Below are 25410 nucleotides of genomic sequence, written 5' to 3'. Positions count from 1 at the left end.
AAAGTTAATTTATTTCAGTAATTCATTACAAAAAGAGAAACACATAATATATAGCCATTACACACAGACTGGTCTATTTCAAGTGTTTATTTCTGTTAGTGCTGATGATTATGGCTTACAGCCAATGAAAACCCAAAAGTATTTATCTCAGAAAATTAGAATAATTACCACAAAACACTTGGAAAGGCTTCCTAAAGCATTTCAAATGGTCCCTTAGTCTGATCAGTAGGCTTCACAATCATGGGGAAGACTGCTGACTTGACAGATGTACAGAAGGCAGTCATTGACACACTCCACAAGGAGGGTAAGCCGCAAAAGTCATTGCTAAAGAAGCTGGCAGTTTACAGAGTGCTGTATCCAAGCATACTAATGGAAAGTTGAGTGAAAGGAAAAAGTGTGGTAGAAAAAGGTGCACAAGCAACTGGGAAAACTGCAGCCTTAATAGGATTGTTAAGAAAAGGACATTAAAAAATGTGGAGGAGATGCTCAAGGAGTGGACTACTGCTGGAGTCAGTGCTTCAAGAGCCACCACACACAGATGTATCCAGGACATGGGCTGTAACTGTCGCATTTTTTGTGTCAAGCCACTCATGACAAATAGACAATGCCAGAAGCGTCTTACCTGGGCCAAGGAGAAAAAGAACTGGACTGTTGCTCAGTGGTCCAAGGTGTTGTTTTCAGATTAAAGTAAATTTTGCATTTTCATTTGCATTTCAAGAGGAAGATGAGAGACACCAGACCCAACAATGCAGACGAGCTGAAGGCTGCTATAAAAGTAACCTGAGCTTCCATAACACCTCAGCAGTGCCACAGGCTGATCTCCTCCATGCCACGCCGCATTGATGCAGTAATGTATACAAAAGGAGCTCTGACAAAGTACTGAGTGCATTTACTGTACAGACTTTTCAGTAGACTAACATTTCTGAGTTAAAAATCATTTTTCAGTTGGTCTAATAAAATATTCTAATTTTCTGAGAATGACTTTTGGGTTTTCATTGGCTGTAAGCCATAATCAACATTAACAGAAATAAACACTTGAAATAGATCACTCTGTGTAATGAGTCTATATAATATATGTGTTTCCTTTTTGTATTGAATTACTGAAATACATTAACTGTTTAAGGATATTCTAATATATTGAGATGCACTTGTATTATTCATTTTAGAAGTTTAATAATGTAGGCTAGGTTCCCACCACACTTGCTATATAACTTTTGCAGTATTAAACCAAAAGCATACTGCTACACTAGGATCCCACTGCAAAGGGCAACCTGCTACTAAAGTAGGAGCAAACATACACTATCATTTTACTTCCAAGTTCCTAAACTACTGTAGTTACAATGCGCTCCCTGGAACAAACCCCGCACATTTTTAGTTTAAAATGTTCAGAACTTTTGAAAACACAGATTTTGTTTACATCGAGAGAAGAAAACTAGAGCATGAAAGGATACAGCCACAGGGCATCAATGGTGCTTCATAATCCATGCTAGCAGGTTCAACGCATGTTAAATTACTATAAAAAAAGCACAAGAAAGATGAATACAGTGAAGTAGGACACAGTAACCAGAGAAGCACAAACCGATTATTGCAAAATACGGTCTTGTTTTGTTTGTTTTTTTTAAATTCCAAGTACAAAATATTAAAGCATTATTCCCAAGTTAACTTCTATCCAATGGAAAGAGAATAAAGTGCGGATCACTGGAATTCTGACCACTCGGACTGACAGCAATCTAGAGAATGGGGCATTGTTCTATTATCACATTAATGAGTTGTGCCCTACCCAATGGGTATCATAACCAAAGGAAAGTTTGGAGTAGTATTGTCAACTTCTTGATGACAATATCTTTAAAACTACTTGATTATTAGGTAATGTAAAAACAATGATAAAAAGAGAATGTTTTGGATCCTGTGTCAGGATCTTCATCTAGACACACAGGAAGTAGTAGTCCATTTTTTAATTTACTGGTGCTCAAAATGAGCTTAAAAGGGGATAAATCATGGAAAATTAGGATAAAATAAAATTAAATATGTGAAGGTACAGTGCACAAACCACAATGAACTTGTATTTACAAAGTTGTATTAAAAATAGTGGTTGTGCTAACCATTATTTTTAATACAACTTTTAGAGATTTGTGAGCACTAAAATGCTCAGATGCTCTTTGAGTTGAGCAGGTGAGACCCTCTGAAAAGGCTCAACTCAAGTAATGAGTATAATTGAAGTCAATATACAGAGCATTTCCAGGGGAAGGAGGACAACTATTTTTTTTGTGACAAACTACATCCAGACCACGTTCCAGAAACACTGCAATTGGCTCGCCCTCAGTAGGGCAGAGAAAGTGCGCGTGTGCAGGATAGCAACAGAGGCCTCTGTGTGGATGACGTAAAATGCATTATCCACACGGAGCTGAGAAGAAGACAGCGATGGAAGGAAGAGAGGAGGCGCCGGACCGAAACCAGGGACACCCATCAGACCCGACCTTCCTGCAGGTGGTGTGCCGCCCCCACATCAGAAGTCAGGCTGCTCGGATCCAGATCCGCAGTGGCTAGAGGGGTTTCCGGACCCGGGGGTCGTGCGGACACTCAAATAAAAAGGAACGTATATGTACGGGGATTGCTGTAGATACTTCGTGATGCCACCCACGGTGTGTGGTAATATGGAGTACCACCGCTGCTGTTGGGAGGCACCTGGGGGCGATTGAGTGGCAGCTGGTCGTTTAACCCCTCCATAGGTAGGGGTGGATGCCCCAGAGCTCAGTGTTCAGGACACGGGGAGTTATGTAAGCCGGAGGTGGCGCGCTGGGCCGGACCGGGGGATGTTGGTGTACTCACTGTTGAATAATTGCACACAAGTCTTTTGATAAACCAAGGTGTCAGTGGCCGGCTGCCGCGTCCGGGTGTACTCAAGTCCCACACACGGCTGGTGTACCGATGTCCTTTCCTCCGGCACTCTGTAATTTTCAACACTTCTGGACAACTCCGTATGGAACAGGGAAGTCCGCTCCCGGTATGTTCTGGTTGAGAGACGTACCCGCGAAAACTGACCCTTGGGATCTCAGTGGGTGTTTGCGGATACCCTATCCTCCGCGGTGGGCTGCCGTTTCTCTCTATCTGGGCTAACACTTCTGGAGCAATGTCTGGAACTTTGCTCCCGGCCAGGTTAATTAGAGAAGGGGCTTGCAACCGTCTTCTAACTAGGGTCCAGGTACCCCGCCTGTGCACGGTTTCCGGACTGGATCTCCGCTGTCGGTACCGGCGGGCTCCACCCTGTCCCGGTCCACTTTGGATTTCCCGCGACCGGACTCCCGTCGCTTTTGGAAATGGTCCACTGCCTGCCACCTAGCCAGTAGACCAGGGTCACTACCCTGGCTACCCTTCACTAGGTTCAGCTTTCACTCCTTACTACTCAAAATCTGAACTTGAACTACTCTGTTTCCGCCCCCAGATCCTCAGGACCCCTAGGTGGGTGCTCCCAATCCGCCTGGTCCTGCCCATTAGTGTGTCCTTCCTACCCTGAGGGGGGTGGCTAGGATTTTGTGGCTGATGGTACCTAGTGTGGGATGTTGTTATGTCGGGTGAATTATTCTTCTTTGACCACCTGGCAGCGCCAGGGCGTCACATGAGCATTATAAAAAATGTTTTTTATGTTATACAGAGCGGCTTGGACACTTAAATACGATATTCTAAGTGGCCGCAGTTTATAGGGGTCAAATCTAGTGAAAAGTTCCCTTTAAATTGACCAATAAATTACGTGGATTTAAATATGTTGTCAACAAGAAGTTTCTATTGTACATGAGACAGCGCTAAATACTCATCCAAACTTTCCACTGGTTACTATATACAGCATGGACCCGCGTGGTGATCTGGCGAGGAGACAGTTACAGTCCCAAAACTGCTATGCGTTACTGGATAGCCCACAAGGCAAGTATATAACATTTATACTAACCATGCCACATTGTTTAACCAACAGAATTATTCGTTAGCACCATCATTCCTCTAATGTTTTTTGTAGTTTATAGCTATCTGTTAAGTATGGGAGAGCTGACCCCAGAATTTGCTATTATTTTAGTCCCACTGCTCCCAATATTTATTTTTTTTATTTTTTCTCAAAATCCACCATACAGTTCTAGAGATGTGAGCCTTCCTACTTAGTGCTACTTTCTATGGTCTTTACAAGGGGCGTGGCTCAAAAGATTCTTATGTTGAGCAGTCTAAATACGCGTCCCCAGAGAATTATGTGAGCCATGCCCCCTTTGAAAGACCATAAAGATGTGCATAAAATAAAAAGGTTCAGATTTCAGGAGCCATATGGTGGATTTTAAAAGAAAGAGAAAATACTTGGAGCAGTGGGAATAAAATAAGGCTCGCTTCACATCAGCGGTATTTTGCCGGAAAGCAGGATCCGGCATAAATGCGTTTCAGTTCCATTCATTTTCAATGGAAGCGTGGCAACATGCGGTCAGATGCGGTTGTGTATGCTGCACGCAACCGCACGCGACCACATGTTGCCACGCTTCCATTGGAAAAGAATGAAACTTAAACGCATTTGTGACGGATCCGGTTTTGCGGCAAAATATCGCTGATGTGAAACGAGCCTAAGAGCAAAAAGTGTCCTATCTGGATCTAGTCACAGGTCCCCCTTAAAGGGTTATTCCCAAATCAGCAAGTTATGCTCTTTCAGTACAATGGGGGTTAAGTTGCTTACTTAAAAAAATAAAAAAAAATAAAATTTACGGGAGCAGTGGGAATTAAATAAGAGCAAAATTGTCCACTCTTTATTTGGTGACAGATCTTCTTTAAATATTATACAAGTCTCAAATCATCATCAAAATGTTAATTTATTTTGGTAATTCAATACAAAAAGTAAACATCTATTATATAGAGTCATTACAAACAGATTGATCTATTTCAAGCGTTATTTCTGTTAATGTTGATGATTATAGCTTACAGCCAATGTAAACCCAGAAGTCATTATTTAAAAAAAATTTGAATAATTACCACAAAACACTTGCAAAAGCTTCCTAACCAATTGAAATGGTCCCTTAGTCTGGTTCAGTAGGCTACACAATCATGGGCATAACTGTTGATTTGACAGATGTCCAGAAGGCAGTCATTGACACACTCCACAAAGATGGTAAGCCACAAAAGGTCACTGCTAAGGAAGCTGGCTGCTCAGAGAGTGCTGTATCCAAGCATATTAATGAAAAGTTGCGAGGAAGGAAAAAGTGTGGTAAAAAAAAAGGTGCACAAGCAACTGTGACAACTGCAGCCTTAATAAGAAAAGGCCATTCAAAAATTTCGGGGAGGTGCACAAGGAGTGGACTGCTGCTGGAGTCAGAGCTTCAAGAGTCACCACACACAGACATATCCAGGACATGGTCTACAACTGTCACATTCCTTGTGTCAGCCTCTAATGACCAATAGACAACACCAGAAGCATCTTACCTGGGCCAAGGAGAAAAAGAACTGGATTGTTGCTCAGTGGTCCAAAGCGTTGTTGATGAAAGTAAATTTGTCATTTCATTTGGAAACCAATGTCCCAGAGTCTGGAAGAAGAGTGGAGACACACAATCCAAGCTGCTTGAGGTCTAGTGTGAAGTTTCCACAATCAATGATGGTTTGGGGAGCCTTGTCATCTGCTGGTGTAGGTCCACTGTGTTTTATCAAGACCAAAGTCAATGCAGCCATCTTCCAGGATATTTTAGAGCACTTCATGCTTTCCTCTGCAGACAAGCTTTATGGAGATGGAAATTTAATTTTCCAGCAGGACTTGGCCCCTGTCTACACTGCCAAAAGTACCAATACCTGGTTTAATAACCACAGTATTACTGTGCTTGACTGGCCAGCAACCTCGCCTGACCTAAACCCCATAGAGAATCTATGGTGTATTGTCAAGAGGAAGATGAGAGACACCAGACCCAACAATGCAGATGAGTTGAAGGCTGCTATCAAACCAACCTGGGCTTCCATAACACCTCAGCAGTGCCACAGGCTGATCACCTCCATGCCACGCTGCACTAATGCAGGAATTCATGCAAAAGGAGCCCCGACCAAGTACTGAGGCATTTACTGTACAGGCTTTTCAGTAGGCGCCAACATTTCTGAGTTTAAAATCATTTTTTCAGTTGGTCTTATATAACATTCTAATATTCTGAGATAATGACTTTTGGGTTTTCATTGGCTGTAAGCCATAATCATCAACATTAACAGAAATAAACACTTGAAATAGATCCCTCTGTGTGTAATGGCTCTATATAATATATATAACTATAATATATGTGTTTCCCTTTTTGTACTGAATTACAGAAATAAATTAACTTTTTGATGATATTCTAATTTATTGAGATGCATTTGTATGTTCGTATATGGTTTTGTAGACACAGAATTAAAGTTAATTTAAACAGTTTTCCACTTTACAATTGCCCTAAAAAGACAATATTCATTAAAAGAAACCTAAATGAAGACACTTTCCCATGTCCAGGTAGATACACTTGCTTAGTTTTTACAGCTTAGTAAAGAAATGGTTGATTTGTGGGTAAGAAAATCCTTTTAAAGTGAAATCTCTGCTTTGAATTAGAGATAAGTGGCTTTTTCTTTAGAATATTATATACGGTAAATAATGTGTAGCAACCAACAAGTAATAGATCTATTTTAGGCATAGATTATATATACTAAGGAGCTTGGAATTCAGGGTGATTGCTCATCAAACCTATCCGCAAAATGTAGGCTGGTCTTTACTGGTCTACATGAAAGCGGTCATAACATTTTGACAGCCTTACAGTTATTGCAAAAAATACTCCCACGTCTAAAATGAGAGATTATAATAATTACATACTTAACGCACTAATATAGAATTAGTCCACAATGGTATAATATACTGTATATACAGCAGATAACTATACAAGAAACATCTACGGTTTATGCCATATGAATACAAAGTGCGAAAGAGACATTTCAGAAAGTTACCTTGATTGTTTATCAGCAAAATGTTCTGTAACAAAGTCGAGAAAAAGAATCTCCTGAGCAAAATCAAAGTGACAGTTGCCAGGACCCTTCCGGATCAGAAATCCTTCAGGTGGAGAAACGCTGCATCCATCAAGTGTTACATGGACAATTTTAGCCTTTAAAAAAAATGGATTATTTTGGATGATTGACGAAAACAACATTTATTTTAGCTGTCAAACTCTATTTACTGCATAAACAGCTTTTATCAGACATTATCCAAAATGTTAAAAAGACAAAAAAAAATAAACAATACCAGTGGCCGACCAACATTTACATCTGCTGAACAAACGGTATATTCTCAAGGGTTAGAAACATGAATATTGCATATTTTCCTAAGTCGCAAGGAAACCCATACTGAATAAATATTCTATTTTAACTCCTTAGTGACGGCGTCAATTTTAGTCTTCGTGATCAATCACATAAAAGAGTTTTCCCACAATGTTCAATTTAATCAATAGGTCACGGAATAAAAACAAGTTCCATGATGGGATGTGTTAAAAAAATGTTCCTGTGCTGAGATAATCTTATATATGTGCCCCTGCTGAGTACTGTGTAATGGCTGTGTCTGACCATACAGGAACATAGTCTGATCATACCACATCTCCTGGGCCGGGGAGAAAGCAAAAGAGTATAAAGGCAGGACAGCACGGGATCACTGTCCTCGAGTACGCTCAGTGCGAACCGCTTGCAGTGTTTGAACGTCTCGCACTGGGGGGTAGTAACAGCACGATCGGATGTAATGTGCACCCAAAAAAAAAATGAAAACCCCCGCCCCCCCATAAGTTATTTGTTTATGTGGGCAGAGACTCTTACTGCTCAATTAGTGACTTTCAATGGAGTTCAGGTCAAGTTCGGGTCTCAATCCAAACTATCTGAAGTCTTTCTGCACCTGCCGAACCAAACTTCCACGGGTCTGCTCATCTCTACCCCTGAATGATGGAGCCAATTTTGACCTTAATGACCAGGTCAAATTCTAGAAATCTGACCAGTGTCAGTCTATAATGTAATAACGCTGGAACACTTCAACAGATCCCAGTGATTCTAAGATAGTTTTTTCGTAACATATCGTACTTTATGATAGTGGTAAATGTAGAATGTATATTTTACGTCTATTTGTGATAAAATTGGAAATTTGGAGAAAATTTTGCAATTTTCAAACTTTGAATTTTTATGCCATTAAACCAGAGTTTTGTCACACAAAATAGTTAATATATAACATTTCCCACATGTCTACTTTACATAAGCACAATTTTTGAATCATCATTTTACTTTGTTAGGAAGTTAGAAGGGTTAAAAGTTCATCAGTAATTTCTAATTTTTCCAACTGAATTTACAAAACAAATTTTTTAGGGACCACAACACATGTCAAGTGACTTTGATAGGCCTAGGTGACAGAAAATACTCAAAAGTGAGAACATTCTAAAAACTGCACCCTTCAAAGTACTGAAAATCACATCCAAGAAGATTATTAACCCTTCAGGTGCTTCACAGGAATTAATGCAATGTTAAATGAATAAATAAATAAAATTACATTTTCCCTAAAAATCTTGCATTAGCCCCAATTTATTCACTTTTACAAAAAATAGCACAACAAAATGGACCCCAAAATTTGTTATCCACTTTCTTCTGAGTGTGCAGATACCCCACATGTGGCCAGAAACCTCTGTTTGGACAAATTGCCAGACTCTGAAGGGAGGGAGCAATATTTGAATTTTGGAACACAAATTTGGCAGAAATAGATTGCAGTCACCAGGTCGCATTTGCAGGGCCCCTAAAGTAACTAAACAGCAGAAACCTCCAGAAGTCACATCATTTTGGAAACTAGACCCCTAAAGGATTTTTTTTTTTTTTTAACATTAAAATGATTTTATTTTTGAGAGGCCGTAAAAAAGGAAATAAAATAAATGCGACTTTACACAAGTTCAAGGATGAATTTTGTTACATAAACATGTAAAACATACCCACTTACAAGACAAAAAAAAATGGTAAATAGCATTACTCTTTAGTAACTGCACATTTAATCACGGTTGAGGGGATCCAAGCTGTATTCACAAGCGAGAACGGTGGCTGTGGCTTCTTGAATGTGCACTACGAAGTCTGGCTACAGAAAAGTTCCATTGAGGATGGAGAGTTCGTCAGATTAGACAAGGTCCCTCCATAGGAGGCTCCATCATATAGCCATTCTCTGTGGATAAGTAGCCTTCTCCGGACTGCATGGACTCTTGATCCAAGTACATATCTTGGCTGGTCTCTTCCGCTTGCTCCTGAATCATACCGTTATCTAGAATTCTCTCCTCCCGCTTCTCGCTGCGGTCACCACGGTCTCTATCCCGTTTGTGCTCCCGATCTCCCCTGTCCCTATCTCTATCCCGTCTGCGATCTCTGTCTCTATCCCTTTCCTTATCCTGTCTCGATCCCGGTCTCTATCTTTATCTTTATCCCTTTCCTTTTCCTTCTCTCTATCCCTGTCTCTGTCACGATCCCTACTACTCTTTTCTTCTGTCTCTGGCTTGTACTCAATTCCATCCAGGTCTGCATCACCACCTGCCAGTAATTCTTCGACAGCAACCTCTGCAGATTCTTGAGTCTCCCCTTCAACTCGCTCCTCTTTCTCTTCCCTGTCACGGTCTCGATCCCTTTTTCAATCCCTACTACGACTCCTACGTTTGCGATCTCGTTCCTTATCCTTATCTTTGTCCTTATCCTTATCTTTGTCTTTATCCCTACTCCTTTCTCTGCTACGCTTCCTTTCCTCCTTTTCACGGCTGCGGGACCTCCTCCGACGTTCCCTGGAACGGCTTCTACGCCTCTCGCAATCCTTATCACGCTCCCGGCTCCTTTCTCGGCGGTCTCTTTCCCTTTCTCGGTCACAATCCCTCTCGTCATATCTAGACGTGTCATCTCTGCCAGAGTGCCGTATGTTAACATCTGCACCCCCACGTCTGGTGCCTCCGAGGCCACCACCAAGCCTGCGTGGGCGCCAACCTTTCACAGTACGTCCTCTCTCAACATCAACCAAAACACGCCTTCTATCAATTTTCTTTCCATCTGCATGCTTGTATGCCGAGTGCATGTCTCGTTCGTGCTCATATTCTATAAAGGCATATCCACGGGGCTTTCCTGACCGCTTGTTATAGACCATGTGAATCCGTTTGATAGGTCCATATACTTCAAATTCTCTTCGCAGCTTAGATTCGGTTGTGTCATAGTTCACTCTGGCGACAAATAGCGTTTTGAAGGCATCTCCTTGAGCATTTGGATCGTTGTGAGGATCCCAGACTTTCAGCTCATTTTCCACTTCTTGTTGTCTTCTCTCAATCTTCTCTCTTCTCTTTCTTTCCATCCGCTCATCACGAGTCTCCGCTCTTGTCGGTGGAGGAGCATCTTTGGGGTCCTCAAATTCTCTGATGTAAGGAGCTATTCCACTCTACGGCTGGTTGTGATGCTTTTCATGAGGTAGTTTCTTCAATGGTGGCAGGTATGGAATTGGATCTCTGGGAGCAAACAGAGCCAGCAAGTTGGGGGGCAGAAACTGCGTCATTTTGAAGACCGAGGCGCCGTCCGCCGCTCCAGCCCCGCTCTCCTCTCTCCCGCCTGACCGGCACTGCTGCTAGGCCGCGCAGTGTGTGACTAGGTCACAGGCGTCATGCGCGCGAAACGACCCCTAAAGGATTTTGACCAGGGGTATAGTGAGCATTTTGAACCCACAGGTACTTTACAGAATTTGATAACATTAGGTCATCATATTGAAAATGTTCCTGTTCTTCTTTAATTCACAAAACTGTTGCTTTATCACCAAATGTCGCCCTTTTACAAAAGGTAATTAAAAAAAGTGTTGTTATTCACTTTCTTATGAGTGCAGTGATACCCCACATGATGTAGTCAGAAAGTTCTGTTTAGACAAATGGGAGGGCTCGGAATGGAAGGAGCAATATTTGAATTTTGGAAAGCAAATTTGGCTGAAATAGATTGTGGGCACCATGTTGCATTTGTAGGGCCCCTGAAGTACCTAAATAGCAGAAATCCCCCATATCTGACCCCATTTTGGAAACTAGAGGTCTCAAGGATATTATTCAGGGGTGTAATGAGCATTTAGAACCCACAGGTACTTCACATAATTTGATATTAGGTCGTCATAACGAGAATTTTTTTCCACACAAATGTTGCTTTAGCCCCACCTTTCTCACTTTTGCAAGAGATAAAAAAAGTGGACCCCACAGTTCGTTACTTTTTTATGAGCGCGGTGATACTCCACATGTGGTCAAGAACTTCTGATCAGGCAAAGGGGAGGCCACGGAGCAGAAAGAGCAATATTGGAATTTTGGAATGCAGAATTGCTCTATTTGAAATAGATTGTCATATTATCAAAGCCTATGTGGTTCAAGAACAACAGAAAACCACATATATATATATGTTTTGTAAATTATATCCTGTAATGTACACTGCTGAAACAATAAAAGGGAACACTCAAATAACACATCCTAGATATGAATGAATGAAATATTCTCATTGAATACTTTATTCTGTACAAAGTTGAATGTGCTGACAACAAAATCACACAACCATCATGAGTGGAAATTAAATGTTTTAACCAATGGAGGCCTGGATTTGAGGACACACAAAATGAAAGTGGAAACAAGTCAAAATGAAAATCAAAACAAGACAAAATTAAAGTGGAAACAAGTCAAAATGAGGCTCAGTACTGTATATTGTGTGTGGCCTCCACGTGCCTGTATGACCTACTTACAATGCCTGGGCATGCTCCTGATGAAGTTGCGGATGGTCTCCTTAGGGATCTCCTCCCAGACCTGGACTAAAGCATTCGCCAACTCCTGGACAGTCTGTGGTGCAATGTGCCGTTGGTGAATGGAGCAAGACATGATGTCCCAGATGTGCTCAATCGGATTCAGGTCTGGGGAACAGGCGGGCAAGTCCATAGCTTCAATGCCTTCATCTTGCAGGAACTGCTGACACACTTCAGCCACATGAGGTCTGGCATTGTCCTGCATTAGGGGGAACCCAGGGCCAAAGCACCAGCATATGGTCTTACAAGGGGTCCGAGGATCTCATCTCGGTAACTAATGGCAGTCAGGCTACCTCTGGCGACCACATAGACGGCTGTGTGGCCCTCAAAAGGAAATGCCACCCCACACCATTACTGACCCACTGCCAAACCGGTCATGCTGAAGGATATTGCAGGCAGCAGATCGCTCTCTACGGCATCTCCAGACTCTGTCACATGTGCTCAGTGTGAACCTGCTTTCATTTGTGAAGAGCACAGGGCACCAGTGACGAAATTGCCAATCCTGGTGTTCTGCGGCAAATGCCAAGCGTCCTGCATGGTGTTGGGCAGTGAGCACAACCTCATCTGTGGATGTTGGGCCCTCATGCAATCCTCATGGAGTCGGTTTGTAACCGTTTCAGCAGACACATGCACATTTGTGGCCTGCTGGAGGCCATTTTGCAGGGCTCTGGTAGTGCTCCACCTGTTTCTCCTTGCACAAAGGCAGAGGTAGCGGTCCTGCTGCTGGGTTGTTGTCCTCCTACGGCCCCCTCTACGTCTCCTTGTGTACTGGGCTGTCTCCTAGTAGCGCCTCCATCCTCTGGACACTTTGCTGACAGACACAGCAAACCTTCTTGCCATAGCTCGCATTGATGTGCCATTCTGGATGAGCTGCACTACCTGTGCCACTTGTGTGGGTTCTAGACTCCGTCTCATGCTACCACGAGTCTAAGAGCACAATCAACATTCAAAAGTGACCAAAACATCATCCAGAAATCATTGGTACCGTGAAGTGGTCTGTGGTCCCCACCTGCAGAAACACTCCTTTATTAAGTGTGTCTTGATAATTGCCAATAATTTCCATCTGATGTCTATTCCATTTACACAACAGCATGAGAAATTGATTGTCAATCAGTGTTGCTTCCTAAGTGGACAGTTTAATTTCACAGATGTTTGATTAACTTGGAGTTATATTCGGTTGGTTAAGTGTTCCCTTTAATTTTTTGAGCAGTATATTAATCTAGGGAGATACTGAGTAGTTTGATACCACCATTTTACGTGTAGTAGTTGTATTACAAGTTTTAAAAAATTACAATGTGCATTTTTTTCATTCACTATTGTGAATCTGTTTTGTATGTTCTGAGGATCACACCTCAAGTGAAATTGCACTAATTTTTCAGTATTCAGAAATGTATCCAATATGCTGGCAATGTGATTACTGGGCACACGCATGTGCCTAGAATAGATGGTGCACCAATTGGTCTTCAGAGTATAAATCGATTGAATTCCAGCACTCAATCAAAGCTTACAGAAACAGTAAGCTACCAAACCAGAAAATCCTTCCAGGAATTATTACTCACACAGGACGGCGTGCCCCTAAAAATACATTTATTATAAAATTGGTCTTGCTAATAAAACAGTTATCCCCCAATGTATATTGTAACAGGAAGAATAAACTGTACTGGGGTGAAGGGCAAAAAGTTCAAAATGTGAAGGAAAATGCAGCAAACTATGCGGCAAACCAAAGTTTGTTCCAAAGATGAAAGAACACCACCAGAGCGAGAATGACAGGTTCATCTTTTAAAGAAACTGGTTGTACAACGTTGGTTTAGCGCCATCAATCCCTACAGGATGCACAAATGTGCCAATCAGGGAATCAGCCAAGTCACTGGCTGAAGTCACTGGCTGAAGACACTTCTGCTTCAGAGGCAGATTCAGTATCTTTCCTGGAACTTTCGGAGGCAAGTAGCATGTACCATGTTTCCCCGAAAATAACACCTCCTCTGAAAATAAGACATTTGCAGGAGTTTTCTGCAAAGCCCAAATATAAGACATCCCACGAAAATAAGACCTAGTCGGGGTTCAATAATGAAGTGTCCATGCAGCTAAAAACGTTAAAGAATACTGCAGGACGCTTCATTATAGACAGCGTACACCCCCAAAAGAGAGAAGACAAAAGAGAGAAGACCCCGTGATCATACTCACCAGACGCTGTCCGGGAGCAGTGAAATGCATCAAGGACCTGCGGCGGAACACACACATCAGATCACACACACATGAGATCATATGCACACACAATCACATATCACACATACTCACCACATCCAGCGATATCGATTGCGTTTCAGCAGCTTAAGGACCTGTGACACTGTGCACTGGAGCTTCCAGGGCCTACTGGTGGAATGCAAAGAGGACCCAGCGCTGAAACACATCATAGAGACAAGAGAGCAGAGTGTCTCTTGCTGGCCGGAAGCAAGTGGTATCACGGGATGTGGTGAGTGTGTGCATGCGCAATTGTATGTGCGATATGTGGTGAGTGTGCGTGTGTATGCGATCTGATGTGTGAGTGTCTGCAATATGATGTGTGAGTGTATGCAATCTGATGTGTGAGTGTGCGTGTGTGATCTGATGTGTGTGTGGGCCAGAAGCAGTGGAGGACGGCAGGATCGTAGAAGGACCTGGAAGCCACGCAGACGCCCCGAGTATGGTAAGTATTGGGATCTTTGGAAGGTGTGATCTGCATTTTTTGGGGGGTAAACTTACCCCAAACCATGTCTCCCTAAAAATAAGCCCTCCCCCAAAAATAACACCTCATGCTTTTTTTGGAGCAAAAAGAAAAAAAAAAGACAGTGTCTTATTTGCAGGGGAAAACAGGGTACACCTGTTCTGCACTAAACATTCTGCGTACCATTTTATTTTACATCCCTGCCTAACTAAAAAAAAAAACAAACTAAAACCCATCTAACTAGTATTTTTTTTCAATATACATATTTTTCAGCCCTAACCCTAATGCGAACTAAGAAAGAATGAAAGAAAGAATGAAAGAAAAATTATTAAATAAAACCAAACAAAATGTCAACCCTAGCCCTAGCTTTTTAGCTAGGGCTAGGGTTGACATTTTGTTTGGTTTTATTTACAAAGGGGGCTTTACACGCTACGATATCGTAAACGTATTATCGTCGGGGTCACGGAGTTTCTGATGCACATCCGGTGACGTTAACGACATCGCAGCATGTGACACGTACGAGCGACCTTTAAACGATCGCAAAAGTGGTCAAAATCATTCGCCACGGAGAGGTCTTCCTGAAACAAAAGATCGTTGATTGCTTATTAGCGATGTTGTTCCTCGTTCCTGCGACACCACACATCGCTATGTGTGACATCGCAGGAGCGACAAATATCTTCTTACCTCCGTCCACAGGCAATGCGGAAGGAAGGAGGTGGGCGGGATGTTACGTCCTGCTCATCTCCGCCCCTCCACTTCTATTGGCCAGTCGCTTAGTGACGCCGCAGTGACGTCGCTATGACACCAAACGCATCTCCCCCTTGAGGGAGGTATTGTGCGGCGGTCACAGCGACGTCGCTGCACAGGTATGTGCGTGTGACACTGCCGTAGCGATAATGTTCGCTACGGCAGCGATCACACAATATCGCACGTACGATGGGGGCGGGTGCTATCGCACTCGACATCGCTAGCCGATGCTAGCGATGTCGCAGCGTGTAAAGCACCCTTTAGGCTATGTGCCCATGGCGCAGATGAGTTGCAGAAATTTTCTGCATGTAAACTGTAATGTTCTGCAGAGAATCACATGTTAAAATCGCATGTGAGTCAATTTACCCGCAATTTTACATGTGGGCGCCTGACGAAAAGAGAGGTAGAGATAGAGATAGAGATAAAGAGAGTTAATGCGGTTAATAAGCATTATTTCATAACAACATTGAATCAATGGGTGAAAAAGGCTGCTAAGCCGGGCTGACATACTGCAGATTGTTTCTGCATCAAAAAACAGACCAAAACCAGACGGAAAAAAAAATGCAGTGTGTGCACAGAAAATTAAAAAAACCCATTGACTTAGCTGGCTTCAAGAGAGACATGCAGATTTTGATGCAGGTTTTCAAAAAAACATAAAAAAACCACAGCTTGTGCACAGGGCCTTACACTGACACTTCGCTTCTTAAGGGTACTTTGCACACTACGACATCGCAAGTTGATGGTAGCGATGCCAAGCACGATAGTCCCCGCACCTCGTCGCAGCTGCGATATCTTGTGATAGCTGGTGTAGCGAACATTATCGCTACGGCAGCTTCACATGCACTTACCTGCCCTGCGACATTGCTCTGGCCGGCAAACCGCCTCCTTCTTAAGGGTGCGGGTCGTGCGGCGTCACAGCGACGTCACACGGCAGGCGGCCAATAGAAGCAGGACGGCGGAGATGAGCGGGACGTAAACATCCCGCCCACCTCCTTCCTTCCTCATTGCAGCCAGGACGCTGGTAAGGCGATGTTCCTCGCTTCTGCAGCTTCACACACAGCGATGTGTGCTGCCGCAGGAACGAGGAACAACATCGTAACATCGGTCCTTCCGAAATTATGGAAATGACCGACGCTACACCGATCGTATGATTTTGACGCTTTGTGCTCGTTAATCGTAGTAAAAACGATTTACACACTCCGATGACGATAGTGATGCCGGATGTGCGTCACTTTCGATTTGACCCCACCGACATCGCACCTGCGATGTTGTAGTGTGCAAAGTACTCCTTAGTCCAGACCTGGGCAAGGGGCGGCCCGCGGGCCACATCCGGCCCGCCTGCTCTCTGTGACCGGCCCGCCCGTATTCAGCTGGTGCAGAGGAGCCGGGCTGCAGCGTGCCGAGCAGGGAGAGATCCTGTGCAGGTCCGCACAGTCATTGCAGGCAGCGGAACGCAGGAGTCTTTCCTCTGTTCCCTGCCGGCACTAATTGTCAGTGACACACGCGCGCTCTGACGTTGTCAGTACTGCGCTGCGTGTGTCATTTCAAAAGTTCCCGCCGGGCAGGAGAAGGAGCAGCACAGCAGAAGGAATAATTCATCTTCCAGGACCTGCGATGATTTCACGCCCATGTGACTGTGTGGGAGGAGACACAGGATGCCGGGCAGAAAGCAAGACATACTGAATGCTGAAGATGTGGACACATGATGACTGGTAATAAGAAAAGAGAGGACATGAGGGGGAGGGGGGCTGCAGGGTGAGTGCATATGAGGGAAGATGGAGCTGCAGGATGAGTGGCATATGAGGGCTGCAGACTGACAGAAGGATGTGAAGGGGTGCAGAGTGTTTGAGAGGGGTAAGTTGGTGTACAGGCAGGGTGAGATATGTGGGCATGGCGTGTGACATATGGGGGTGTAGTGTGTGTGATATGGGGGTGCAGGCTGTATGGGGTGTAGTGTGTGTGATATGGGGGTGCAGGCTAGTGGTGTAGTATATGGGGGTATAGTGATGTAGTATATTACAGGTGTGCTATATGGAGGTGTAGTATATTACAGATGTGCTATATGGAGGTGTAGTATATTACAGGTGTGCTATATGGAGGTGTAGTATATTACAGGTGTGCTATATAGGGGTGTAGTGATGTAGTATATTACAGGTGTGCTATATGGAGGTGTAGTATATTACAGGTGTGCTATATGGAGGTGTAGTATATTACAGGTGCTATATGGAGGTGTAGTATATTACAGGTGCTATATGGAGGTGTAGTATATTACATGTGCTATATGGAGGTGTAGTATATTACAGGTGTACTATATGGAGGTGTAGTATATTACAGGTGTACTATATGGGGGTGTACTATATTACAGGTGTACTATATGGAGGTGTAGTATATTACAGGAGTGCTATATGGAGGTGTAGTATATTACAGGTGCTATATGGAGGTGTAGTATATTACATGTGCTATATGGAGGTGTAGTATATTACAGGTGTACTATATGGAGGTGTAGTATATTACAGGTGTACTATATGGGGGTGTACTATATTACAGGTGTAGTATATGGGGTGTAGTGATGTAGTATATTACAGGTGTGCTATATGGAGATGTAGTATATTACAGGTGTGCTATATGGAGATGTAGTATATTACAGGTGTGCTATATGGAGGTGTAGTATATTACAGGTGTGCTATATGGAGGTGTAGTATATTACAGGTGTGCTATATGGAGGTGTAGTATATTACAGGTGTACTATATGGAGGTGTAGTATATTACAGGTGTGCTATATGGAGGTGTAGTATATTACAGGTGTGCTATATGGAGGTGTAGTATATTACAGGTGTACTATATGGAGTTGTAGTAGATTACAGGTGTGCTATATGGGGGTGTACTATATTACAGGTGTAGTATATGGGGTGTAGTGATGTAGTATATTACAGGTGTACTATATAGAGGTGTAGTATATTACAGGTGTGCTATATTACAGGTGCTATATGGAGGTGTAGTATATTACAGGTGTACTATATGGAGGTGTAGTATATTACAGGTGTACTATATGGAGGTGTAGTATATTACAGGTGTACTATATGGAGGTGTAGTATATTACAGGTGTGCTATATGGAGGTGTAGTATATTACAGGTGCTATATGGAGGTGTAGTATATTACAGGTGCTATATGGAGGTGTAGTATATTACATGTGCTATATGGAGGTGTAGTATATTACAGGTGTGCTATATGGAGGTGTCGTATATTACAGGTGTGCTATATAGGGGTGTAGTGATGTAGTATATTACAGGTGTGCTATATGGAGATGTAGTATATTACAGGTGTGCTATATGGAGATGTAGTATATTACAGGTGTGCTATATGGAGGTGTAGTATATTACAGATGTGCTATATGGAGGTGTAGTATATTACAGGTGTGCTATATGGAGGTGTAGTATATTACAGGAGTGCTATATGGAGGTGTAGTATATTACAGGTGCTATATGGAGGTGTAGTATATTACAGGTGCTATATGGAGGTGTAGTATATTACAGGTGCTATATGGAGGTGTAGTATATTACAGGTGCTATATGGAGGTGTAGTATATTACAGGTGCTATATGGAGGTGTAGTATATTACATGTGCTATATGGAGGTGTAGTATATTACAGGTGTGCTATATGGAGGTGTAGTATATTACAGGTGTGCTATATGGAGGTGTAGTATATTACAGGTGTGCTATATAGGGGTGTAGTGATGTAGTATATTACAGGTGTGCTATATGGAGATGTAGTATATTACAGGTGTGCTATATGGAGATGTAGTATATTACAGGTGTGCTATATGGAGGTGTAGTATATTACAGGTGTGCTATATGGAGGTGTAGTATATTACAGGTGTGCTATATGGAGGTGTAGTATATTACAGGTGTACTATATGGAGGTGTAGTATATTACAGGTGTGCTATATGGAGGTGTAGTATATTACAGGTGTGCTATATGGAGGTGTAGTATATTACAGGTGTACTATATGGAGTTGTAGTAGATTACAGGTGTGCTATATGGGGGTGTACTATATTACAGGTGTAGTATATGGGGTGTAGTGATGTAGTATATTACAGGTGTACTATATAGAGGTGTAGTATATTACAGGTGTGCTATATTACAGGTGCTATATGGAGGTGTAGTATATTACAGGTGTACTATATGGAGGTGTAGTATATTACAGGTGTACTATATGGAGGTGTAGTATATTACAGGTGTGCTATATGGAGGTGTAGTATATTACAGGTGTGCTATATAGTGGTGTAGTGATGGAGAGAAACCAAGGGAAAAATTGTGAAAACATACCCTGCTGTAACTAAATAAAAGCATAGTGCATATAAACATAGGGTACTTAGTAAACACTGTTTTTGATCAAAAAAAGCATAAAGCTATCCCACCAACGCCAAGGTGTACCCAGTTGGGATAGTACCTACACTCTCTAATATTAAAACCTTTTACTCCGGCTCACTTTTTTGTTTTTATGTAGTTTTTTTGTATTCAGTACAAATGGGGTGTGGCCCTCCCTCTTGGTGAGCTGGACATTTCATTCTGTGAATCCCCCTGACTGTGTGTGTCCTGTTGGGACCCGGTCGCTCTCAGCCCTTAGCCACATTGAGGCCTATTTTAGACCCATGGTAAGGTTTTAATATTAGAGAGTGTAGGTACTATCCCAACTGGGTACACCTTGGCGTTGGTGGGATAGCTTTATGCTTTTTTTGATCAAAAACAGTGTTTACTAAGTACCCTATGTTTATATGCACTATGCTTTTATTTAGTTACAGCAGGGTATGTTTTCACAATTTTTCCCTTGGTTTCTCTTTGTCTAATGGCCAGTGTGAACATGAGCTCAGAAGCTCCATGTATACCATCTTATACTCCGGCTCACTTTTTTGTTTTTAAGTGGTGTAGTGATGTAGTATATTACAGGTGTGCTATATGGAGGTGTAGTATATTACAGGTGTAGTATATGGGGTGTAGTGATGTAGTATATTACAGGTGTATATAGGGGTGTAGTGATGTAGTATATTACAGGTGTACTATATGGAGCTGTAGTATATTACAGGTGTGCTATATAGTGGTGTAGTGATGTAGTATATTACAGGTGTGCTATATGGAGGTGTACTATATTACAGGTGTAGTATATGGGGTGTAATGATGTAGTATATTGGAGGTGTATTATATAGTGGTGTAGTATAATACAGGTGTATATGGGGGTGTAGTATATTACAGGTATATGGAGGGAGTGTAGTATAATACAGGTGTAGTATATGAGGGTGTAGTGGTGTAGTATATTACAGGTGTACTATATGGAGGTGTAGTATATTACAGGTGTGCTATATGGAGATGTAGTATATTACAGGTGTGCTATATGGAGGTGTAGTATATTACAGGTGTGCTATATGGAGGTGTAGTATATTACAGGTGTGCTATATGGAGGTGTAGTATATTACAGGTGTGCTATATGGAGGTGTAGTATATTACAGGTGTGCTATATGGAGGTGTAGTATATTACAGGTGTGCTATATGGAGGTGTAGTATATTACAGGTGTACTATATGGAGTTGTAGTAGATTACAGGTGTGCTATATGGGGGTGTACTATATTACAGGTGTAGTATATGGGGTCTAGTGATGTAGTATATTACAGGTGTACTATATAGAGGTGTAGTATATTACAGGTGTGCTATATTACAGGTGCTATATGGAGGTGTAGTATATTACAGGTGTACTATATGGAGGTGTAGTATATTACAGGTGTACTATATGGAGGTGTAGTATATTACAGGTGTACTATATGGAGGTGTATATTACAGGTGTGCTATATGGAGGTGTAGTATATTACAGGTGCTATATGGAGGTGTAGTATATTACAGGTGCTATATGGAGGTGTAGTATATTACATGTGCTATATGGAGGTGTAGTATATTACAGGTGTGCTATATGGAGGTGTAGTATATTACAGGTGTGCTATATAGGGGTGTAGTGATGTAGTATATTACAGGTGTGCTATATGGAGATGTAGTATATTACAGGTGTGCTATATGGAGATGTAGTATATTACAGGTGTGCTATATGGAGGTGTAGTATATTACAGGTGTGCTATATGGAGGTGTAGTATATTACAGGTGTGCTATATGGAGGTGTAGTATATTACAGGTGTACTATATGGAGGTGTAGTATATTACAGGTGTGCTATATGGAGGTGTAGTATATTACAGGTGTGCTATATGGAGGTGTAGTATATTACAGGTGTACTATATGGAGTTGTAGTAGATTACAGGTGTGCTATATGGGGGTGTACTATATTACAGGTGTAGTATATGGGGTGTAGTGATGTAGTATATTACAGGTGTACTATATAGAGGTGTAGTATATTACAGGTGTGCTATATTACAGGTGCTATATGGAGGTGTAGTATATTACAGGTGTACTATATGGAGGTGTAGTATATTACAGGTGTACTATATGGAGGTGTAGTATATTACAGGTGTGCTATATGGAGGTGTAGTATATTACAGGTGTGCTATATAGTGGTGTAGTGATGTAGTATATTACAGGTGTGCTATATGGAGGTGTAGTATATTACAGGTGTAGTATATGGGGTGTAGTGATGTAGTATATTACAGGTGTATATAGGGGTGTAGTGATGTAGTATATTACAGGTGTACTATATGGAGCTGTAGTATATTACAGGTGTGCTATATAGGGGTGTAGTGATGTAGTATATTACAGGTGTGCTATATGGAGGTGTACTATATTACAGGTGTAGTATATGGGGTGTAATGATGTAGTATATTGGAGGTGTATTATATAGTGGTGTAGTATAATACAGGTGTATATGGGGGTGTAGTATATTACAGGTATATGGAGGGAGTGTAGTATAATACAGGTGTAGTATATGAGGGTGTAGTGGTGTAGTATATTACAGGTGTACTATATGGAGGTGTAGTATATTACAGGTGTAGTATATGGAGGGGGTGTAGTGATGTAGTATATTGGGTAGAATTGAGGTAATTATATTAGTCCGGCCCTCTAAATCAATCCCAATTTCTCATGCGGCCCCATGGGAAAATTAATTGCCCACCTCTGCCTTAGTCCCTACTTATGGCAGAACCTAAAAGACCACTGTAACTTGCAGACCCTGAGGCAAGATCACTGAAAGTTGCTCGGGTTAAAGAGGGAACCCCCTCACTTTGTTAACCGTCTAGATGCCACTGTGGATATGGACAGTGGCATCTAGGGGGTTAAAAGGACAAGGCAAAAGTTAATACCTATTAGACTAAAGGTAGTTATAAGATCCTGCACTTAATGTTCATGTAAACAGTTTTTTCTTTCTGCGAAATCTCCGAATTTTTATGAAACCAGTTAGCATAATACATTATGTACACAGTAAAACCACCGCAGCTGAACATACATAAGAAGTAGTAAGCATAAAAGTAAACAGAAAAAAAAATGAATCTAAGATGACAAACTGCAGCACTGCCATTAAACTCTCACATGAGTCTACTTATGGACCAGATGTTGATTTCTATGGAAATATACATATGAAAAGGAACTAGCAACTCAATATCTGCAAAATGTAACGATTTTTTTGCATATACTCTTCTTCTTAAGCATTAGATTTGTTTTTCAATTTCCCGTTATACTGTACAACAATATGAGGTTGTTTTGTTTCATCATGATGATTGCTAAACCAATGTCACTGGCCGCATTGTGCTTGTTAATTGAGAGAAGAGAACAATAATATCTTTCTGCTTTTATAGTTATATGAAACAGAAATAAAGATGCGGAGAACAATATGAAAAGGTAATTTGAAAGTATATATATACATATACATACATACACAGTGGGTGAAATATGTTATCAATACATCAATTTTCAAAATACCGTATTTTTCAGATTGTAAGATGCACTTTTCCTCCCAAAAAACTTGGGAGGAAAATAAGGGGTGCACCTTACAATCTAAATGTAGCTTACTGGGAGGTGGCGAATGGGTGCTGTGCTGGCAGCTGGTAACCCGTGCTGGCAGGGGGCCTGTGCTGACTGCGGAGGCTCTGCTGGCTCCGAGGGCCCATGCTCGCTGTGGGGGCCCTGTTGGCTGTGTGGAGCAGGGCGGGTGTCCCAGATGCTCTGCCGGCGGTGCAGGCTTCAAAGAAATGGTGCTTGAATTTGGTGCGTGCACAGATGGACTCAAAGTCTCATCTGTGCACGTGCCCACCACCTCCGGCCCATTGATCTCCTAGCAGCGGAATTAAGGAAAATGGAGCCTGGAGTTGGCACATGCACAGACAAGTTCTCGTCTCAATCACATTGAGCCAAGAGCTCAATCTGTGCATGTGCATTTGAAGCCTGCACCGCCGACAAAGCATCTGGGACAAGCACTGCACTGCCCTGTTCCGCACGGCACCCGCAGCCAGTACGGCCCCCGCAGCAAGCATGGCCCCACAGCATCGCCCTACTCCAGCACTGTCCCTGCCCTGCCTTCTGTGAACTCGCTCCACCATCGCTGGCACCGCCCAAGTTGCATTGTGTCCCTGCAGAAATTTCTGCAGCGATTTGAACAGCACACGTGCGCTTCAAATCGCTGCAGAAACACTGCAAAATGAATGCAGTGATAAGCAGATTTCATGCTCTCTGGATGCAGCCTCTCCCATAGACAGAGCTGGACCTGTATCCAAAGCGCACAAAAGAAGTGACATGTTGCTTTTTAGAAAGCAGCGATTTGGCAACATGCAAATTGCTGCGTTCTAAAACGCAATGTGCGCATGGATTATGCACAATCTTCATAGATTGTGCAGGGGACGCAGGACGCATGCAGTTACGCTGCAGTGCAATACGCAGCGTAACTGCATGCAAATACGCAACGTGTGCACATAGCCTAAGACCGATGCATTTTTTTTTCTTACATTTTTTTCCCTCTAAATTTGGGGTGGGTCTTAGGGGTACTTTGCACACTACGACATCGCAGGTGCGATGTCGGTGGGGTCAAATCAAAAGTGACGCACATCCGGCGTCGCTGTCGATATCGTAGTGTGCAAATCCTTTTACATAGGATTCACGAGCGCAAAAGCGTCGTTATTGTATGATCGGTGTAGGGTCCGACATTTCCATAATTTAGCAGCAGCGACGGTACGATGTTGTTCCTCGTTCCTGCAGCAGCACACATAGCTGTGTATGAAGCCGCAGGAGCAAGGAACATCACCTTACCTGCGTCCCGGCTGCAATGAGGAAGGAGGTGGGCGGGATGTTTACGTCCCGCTCATCTACGCCCCTCTGCTCCTATTGGCCGCCTGCTATGTGACGTCGCTGTGACGCCGCACGACACACCCCCTTAGCAAGAAGGCGGTTCACCGGCCAGAGCGACGTCGCAGGGCAGGTGAGTGCGTGTGAAGCTGCCGTAGCCATAATGTTCGCTACGGCAGCAATCACAAGATATCACTGCTGCGACGGGGGCGGGTACTATCGCAATCGGCATCGCAAGCATCGGCTTGCGATGTCGTAGTGTGCAAAGTACCCCTTAGAATCCGGTGTGTATTATAAACGAAAAATACAGTACATATTTTTCAAAAGGTGCTATTGAATTTCTCACCAGTTGCTGATAACAACCCATCCAATGCAGAGGCAAAGAAATCAATCCATAGATAAATATAGTGATATGTAATAATGAGAAATGACACAGGAAAAAGGTATTGATCATGCTTACTGAAATGTATTTAACACTTCATACAAAAGCCTTTAAAAGGAGGTGGAGAGATCACTTTCGCCCTCTCCTCCGCAGCTGTGATATGATCGCAAGATTGGATCACAGGTATATGACACTCGGACCACGCTGGCAGCAGAGCCTGAGCTGAGGGTCATAAGCATATCGAAGGTGATGCTCTCAGATCGCATGCCATACGCTCGTGTGACTACAGCCTAACCGACTGAACTGGCCACTATGCACACTTGTATACACAAGCTAAACAAGTACTTGTACATTCAGATTTGGTGGCTGATTGTCACCTGTAACTAAATAAGCAATAAAAATAATGTATTCATCTGTTCATATACCGCCCCCTTCCCAAATGTCTTTTAAGACTTTATGGAGGGCAAAAATAAAGAAAGATCATTTCCCTGTTCTTCCGATTTTCCA

The 25410-nt window shown here is 42.5% G+C and overlaps 1 protein-coding gene and 1 pseudogene across 2 annotated transcripts in view; both read right to left on the bottom strand.

Moving 5' to 3' along the window:
* Positions 1-25410, bottom strand: part of KATNIP (katanin interacting protein) — a 379833-nt gene that overhangs the window by 97081 nt on the left and 257342 nt on the right. For both annotated transcript variants that reach the window (XM_075317875.1, XM_075317876.1), the window contains exons 21-22: positions 6964-7118; positions 1452-1513 (exon numbers count right to left, since the gene is read on the bottom strand). In XM_075317875.1, coding sequence (XP_075173990.1) covers positions 1452-1513; positions 6964-7118 — 217 coding nt within the window. The remainder of the gene's footprint in view (positions 1-1451; positions 1514-6963; positions 7119-25410) is intronic.
* On the bottom strand, positions 9138-10644 carry LOC142245753 (U1 small nuclear ribonucleoprotein 70 kDa-like; annotated as a pseudogene).

The sequence above is a fragment of the Anomaloglossus baeobatrachus genome, chromosome 7, assembly GCF_048569485.1.
Source record: "Anomaloglossus baeobatrachus isolate aAnoBae1 chromosome 7, aAnoBae1.hap1, whole genome shotgun sequence".
NCBI classification, from domain to species: Eukaryota; Metazoa; Chordata; class Amphibia; order Anura; family Aromobatidae; genus Anomaloglossus; species Anomaloglossus baeobatrachus.
Note: the sequence above shows the minus strand (reverse complement) of the source record. Positions and strands in the feature narration are given on the sequence as shown.